At 40.5% G+C, this 5,301-nt stretch overlaps 1 protein-coding gene across 1 annotated transcript in view; it reads left to right on the top strand.

Annotated features, from left to right (window-relative positions):
* babam2 (BRISC and BRCA1 A complex member 2) overlaps positions 1 to 2,907 on the top strand; it is a 126,463-nt gene extending 123,556 nt beyond the window's left edge. The window contains exon 12 of the mRNA XM_050062526.1: positions 1,840 to 2,907. Within this exon, the coding sequence (XP_049918483.1) occupies positions 1,840 to 1,903 (64 nt within the window). The 3' untranslated portion in view covers positions 1,904 to 2,907. The remainder of the gene's footprint in view (positions 1 to 1,839) is intronic.
* The last annotated feature ends 2,394 nt before the right edge of the window (positions 2,908 to 5,301 follow it).

Raw genomic sequence — 5,301 nt, 5'->3', positions numbered from 1 at the left:
TGGTAGATATGTAGAACAGGACGCCTCAAGCTGACTGGAGAAATTTAACTCTAATTGGCAACTGGGTGGCACTATAACAACAAAAAAAATGGCTAAAATGCAACCGATCACTGTGGCTGCTCAAATTCACAAAAACTCTGTCTGAATACATTGCTCTTCTTAATGGGTTCAGTTGACTATTTAATCTGCAATTTCCTATGACCTGTATCCCAAACACACACCATGTGAAACTGTATGTGGGCAACTGTGCACTCAATGTGTATGGACTAGTATTATATAAGGCTTGAAAAGCCTTTGATAGCTGTTTAGGAGCTTGATATTGCTGTTGCTTGCTGTATGATAGGACTTCGCAAAGTCTGGACCAAGGCACACACCCAGACTGAACGACAAGTCAATCTGGCTTATACCTTGTGTTTTGAATACACTGTTATGAAGTGTAACATTTTCTATTTTGAAATAAATTTCCCAATAGATCAATAAATTGTAAGTGATTATGAATACACAGTGTAGCTTAAGATCATTCAAAGCAGTCCCCGGATGAATATGCTTTTAATGTGGTTTATTTCCCTATCGTTAGCATCATTGTCATGAGGAGGTTAACTGCTTGAGTGTCGTTTGTTGTTGCTGCCAATTTCCTGCATTAATGTTACAGCTGAGAATTTGCAGCTCCTAAATTGCAGTCAGAGAATGTGTCCCTTTTCTCTCTCTGTATTAGGCAGTTTTCACAACTAGTGCAAACACAGTTGTAAGAATATGAAATAATAAGGCCTGTCTGCCTTAATTTTGTGCTGCCCAGTCACAAGAGATGTGATGTTTATTGCAACAATGAGTAGCCTACCAGTGCAGATAGGCAGAGTAGGGTGAGTCTTTGCAAACCATTACTTGACTATCTTGACGGTCTTAAACTTGAATAAAATTTTAAAGTTAGCTCAGTAACGCCAGTTGTCCCAGAGCTCTGACCTTGAGTAAAAATCAGATGCAGATCTTTGAATAGTAAATAAGAAGGAAAGCCCCCACCATATGGAAAGCTGATCATTTGGTCTAGTCGGCCTCAGTCTTTAAAGTTTTGTGAATGATTTTAAAATGTAAAAATGAAGGCGATGTGGTTTTTGCTGAGGTCTGTACCAAAACCTGCATGTTCCCTTATGTCTGGAATATGAATTGTTGGCTGTGGCATCTCTGTAGCACCACAGTGCTTCATTTATGATGGTAGGTTGTGACAAATGTTACCTTCATTAAAAGACTGCAGCTCCTGTGATTTGGATTTTACACTTGGCCATGTGATTTGCAATTTCAATAATATTTTGATTAACTGTGCAGCCCTACTTTGGACAGAGTCAGGTTAGCTGTTTCCCCGTACTTTCAGTCTTGATGCTAAGCTAAGCTAACCAACATATACGAGAGTGGTATCAATCTCCCCTTCTCACTCTCTGCAAGAGGAATAATTTCCCAAAATGTTGAACTATTTTCTTGAAGTCTAACCTGACACAAACACACATACACACACAAACCTGCACGCACCACCTGTGGCTAAATACCTTGCGGACTGCTCTGCCGTTTGATTTTTGTACTTGCAGTTGAGTTGTGTCTCCTGTGTTTCCCTCAAAAGTGTTATCACATAGAGAGTAGATATCTCATGCACAGTTGTAATTGTAACAAGTAAACACATTCTGCCTTTCATCTGCACTTTGATACACGCTGGGGCTGGGACTGACCCAGTGAATTTGGTCGATGCTTTGAAGCAGTTGAATCACAATTATTGTCATATTTTGATGTTTTATTTGCTGTACTCTCTCTCTCTCTGTCCCCCCCCTTCCTCCCTCTCTCTCTCTCACCCAGGGCGTACTTCAAGAGCTTCATCCCTCAGTTCCAAGAGGGAGCCTTTGCCAACGGGAAACTCTAGTACTCTCTAGCTTAATGACATGCCTGGAGAGTTGCCTGTGGGAGTGTGTATGTGTGTGTGTCTGTGTATGCTGTTGTGTACCTGTATATGAGTATGCACAGACTTAAATTTGTGAAATGTGCTGTACTGTAACAGTACAGTGAGAATGATGGTGTGCTCATTGCACACAGACTCTGTGAATTCCACACTGTTTGACCTTGAAACGGTTGCCTCTCAGAACAGTCAGTTTTTATTTAGTTATAGTGAGATTAGTGAGAAGCCACTTTGGTGTACAAGTTCAGATGAAGATGCCAGACACTGCAACAAAAACCTTATACAACAAAACTCTCACCAAATTTCTAATATGAGCACACACTTTGAAATGGTATTCACAACTAAGGGATGTGACGATTAGGTTCCCCCACCTCTAAAGGATCATGTGAAAATAGCAAAAACCTGAACATTGTGTTTATGTCACATAATTCTGTGTGATAAGGTTGATATGATTGTTTGTCTTGTTGCCAGCTCAAAGTGATAGGCCTTTATTTTGAAGAGGCTCTCCAGACCTTTGACAGGAACTTTGCGTGACAGCCTGCACAATCTGTCTGTCAGACCTGACAATAACTACTATTGTTATATTGTACTGTGCCAATGACGCCAGGCTTCAAGCAGTCAAACCACAGAGGGGTTGGCTCACAACACTCCACCAGAGCTGCCGTGCTGTGAAAGATATCTGTTGATATGTAAACAATATGTAAACTATTAGCTACATGTAAATCACACAGAGCTGTAGGGATGATGCAAAAGATCTTTGTTTACTGTTCATTTGTGACTCATGATTGTCAAGTTTGGCTCCACTGTCGATGTTAAAATGATCTACAACTAGTTTTGCCTTTTTATTGTCTGTATGTTCCATTTGCCCGTTTAAAGCCCTGTGAAGTCTTCTACTGACAGGCTGACAGTACTGTAAGTTACTGAATGTTATGTCAAAATTTCTATCCAGTAAAGATGTCTGTTTCCCATGACTGTGTGTTACTGTTTTGTACTTGGTCTCCGTTTGTTTGCTCAGAGGTAGAACGGGTTGTCAACTAATCGGAAGATCGGTTGTTCGATCCCTCGCTCCTCCAGTACTCATGTCAAAGTATCCTTCGGCAAGATACTGAACCCCAAATTGCTCCCAATGGCTGTTCCATCGGTGTGTGAGTGCGTGTGAATGCTTACTGAGTAGCAGGTGGCACCACGTATGCATGTAAATGAATGTGATGTGTAAAAGCGCTTTGAGTGGTCAGAAGACTATAAAGGCGCTATACAAGTGCAGTCCATTTACCATTTCTTGTTGAAAAAATGTAAATGGTTTCATACGCTGAAACCATTTACATTTTTTCAACAAGAAAAAATGTAAATGGTTTCATACACTGAAAACATTTTTGCCAGTGGACACTTGTTTTGATCTCATCTCAAACCACAAATGTGATCTCAGCCAGACTTAGGCCCAATCCCATTTCTTATTTTTACCCCTCTCCTCGTTCTCAAGTGCCACCTTGCCCCTTGTAACAGATTTAAGGGATAGTGGTTGAAATCTTCCCCTATAAAATCATGGATGTAATAAAAAGCCTGGATACAGCACTGGAAGCAGGACCCTGTTCATTCCTATGAAAGTTGCTCAGTGGCACATGTAGCCAAAAATCTATTTCCACTGTAAGAAATTACCCAGATGATCAGCGCTGCTTCCACATCATGGGCCCCTAGAGCAAGCACACCAGAGACTTCCACTGGCCAAGCCGGATACTTGTGGTTTAATGCTCTGTTAACTGGAATGGAGATAAAATGATTTATTCTTGCAGCTCCTCTAGACTTTCCGAATGTTATTGGACTGAATGGATTAAATCCTGATATTGAAACGAGTCGCTCTGCAGGGGTTGTGACGCTCAAAGAATATGTCCTCTGATTAACAGACGTCTCTTTCCCAATATAAGTCTTATTGGATCTAATGGCACAACGTGACGTACTCTGAAGTTGTAATTCCAATATTTGTCCTACAAAAATTAGCTTCAAAGCCCAGCGCACTTCCTGTTTGGCTTTCATGTAAAGGGACAACCCTTCAAGACCCTGATCCATCATCAGTAGTTGTCTTTGCTGGTGTTTACGTTAACAGATGCAGACATTGCAAAACGAATATGCCATCCTCTGTGGTGATTTTTCTTGCATGGGCTACAGGCAGCCTTTTGTTGTTGTCAGGACGCTCGCGATGTGTTCACAACTTACATTCTTACCCTGCCAGTTTGCACTGATATTAGAGGAGCGGTAACAAGTGCAGCAACTTTGCTGCTGTACTTTAGTTCAATTTTGGGCATCATATGCCATAAAAGAAGGAGGAATGTGACATGAAAGTATGTCAAAATGTGGGACTGTCATGCCCAAATCAGTAACAACAACGTAACGTCAGCTAGCTAGCTAGCTACCGTTCGAGACATACTTGTGATTTCTTTTTTTATGCTTGTTATAGAGAAGGGACCATAATACATTCAAATGATATATGATAGCTATTGTAATTTTTATATATCTTTTAGCGAAGGAAATATATTTGCAGGTTTCTTTTGTTGCTTGTGCAGCCATCTTGCCAATGATTTCTCATAACACTTGGTTTGAAGTATAACCTCCATTAGTTAGGCAATGTAGCCCTAACACTTGGCCCTACCCCTTCATCCCAACAAGAATCGGGACACCCTACCCCTAGACATGAATGTGCAACAGAGGGGTAGGGGCTAAATGGGAGGGATATAGGGTGCATTGGGATTGGGCCTTACAATATAGATGCCCTTCATTTAAAAAGCCAGCAATAGCCAAATTCACATCATATGGGATGGATAGTGAAGATGTTATATTGACAATATAACACCATATGGATTACATTTAGGTTTGACTCCACTGAGCTACGGTCTTTGGCTGATATGAGAAGTCCATGTTTGTTTGGTCTTCAGGCACTTCTATATTATTAAACTTTTAAGAGTTTCCTTGGGTAATTCCAACTTGGTTGTTGATTTTAACGCTATTTCCAAGTTAGTTCCAAGACACTTGTAATTATGATAATTCTGATATGGCAGTAATAAGGTGCAGAGTCAACAGCCATGCTAGTGTAGTAGTATTGGAGTGGAGTAGTAAGTAGTAGTACTTTTTGCAAGCATTATAATGAGCAGGCTCCCATTCACAATAAATATAAAATCGTGTTAATATGCTCATAATTGCAGCGGTAACGTGGATGTGTTTTGTGTTTCTATGGTGTATGTTTTTAATTTCTTCTGGACTATTATTGCAAGGCAGCAATACTTGTGCAGCTCCTGAGTTCAAGACGAATTTCCCTACGTGGACAAAGTATATCGTACCGTATCGCATCGTATCGTATTGTATCATACCATACT

Source organism: Epinephelus moara, chromosome 14 (assembly GCF_006386435.1).
Source record: "Epinephelus moara isolate mb chromosome 14, YSFRI_EMoa_1.0, whole genome shotgun sequence".
Lineage (NCBI taxonomy): Eukaryota > Metazoa > Chordata > Actinopteri > Perciformes > Serranidae > Epinephelus > Epinephelus moara.
This window is presented reverse-complemented; position numbering and strand designations above follow the sequence as displayed.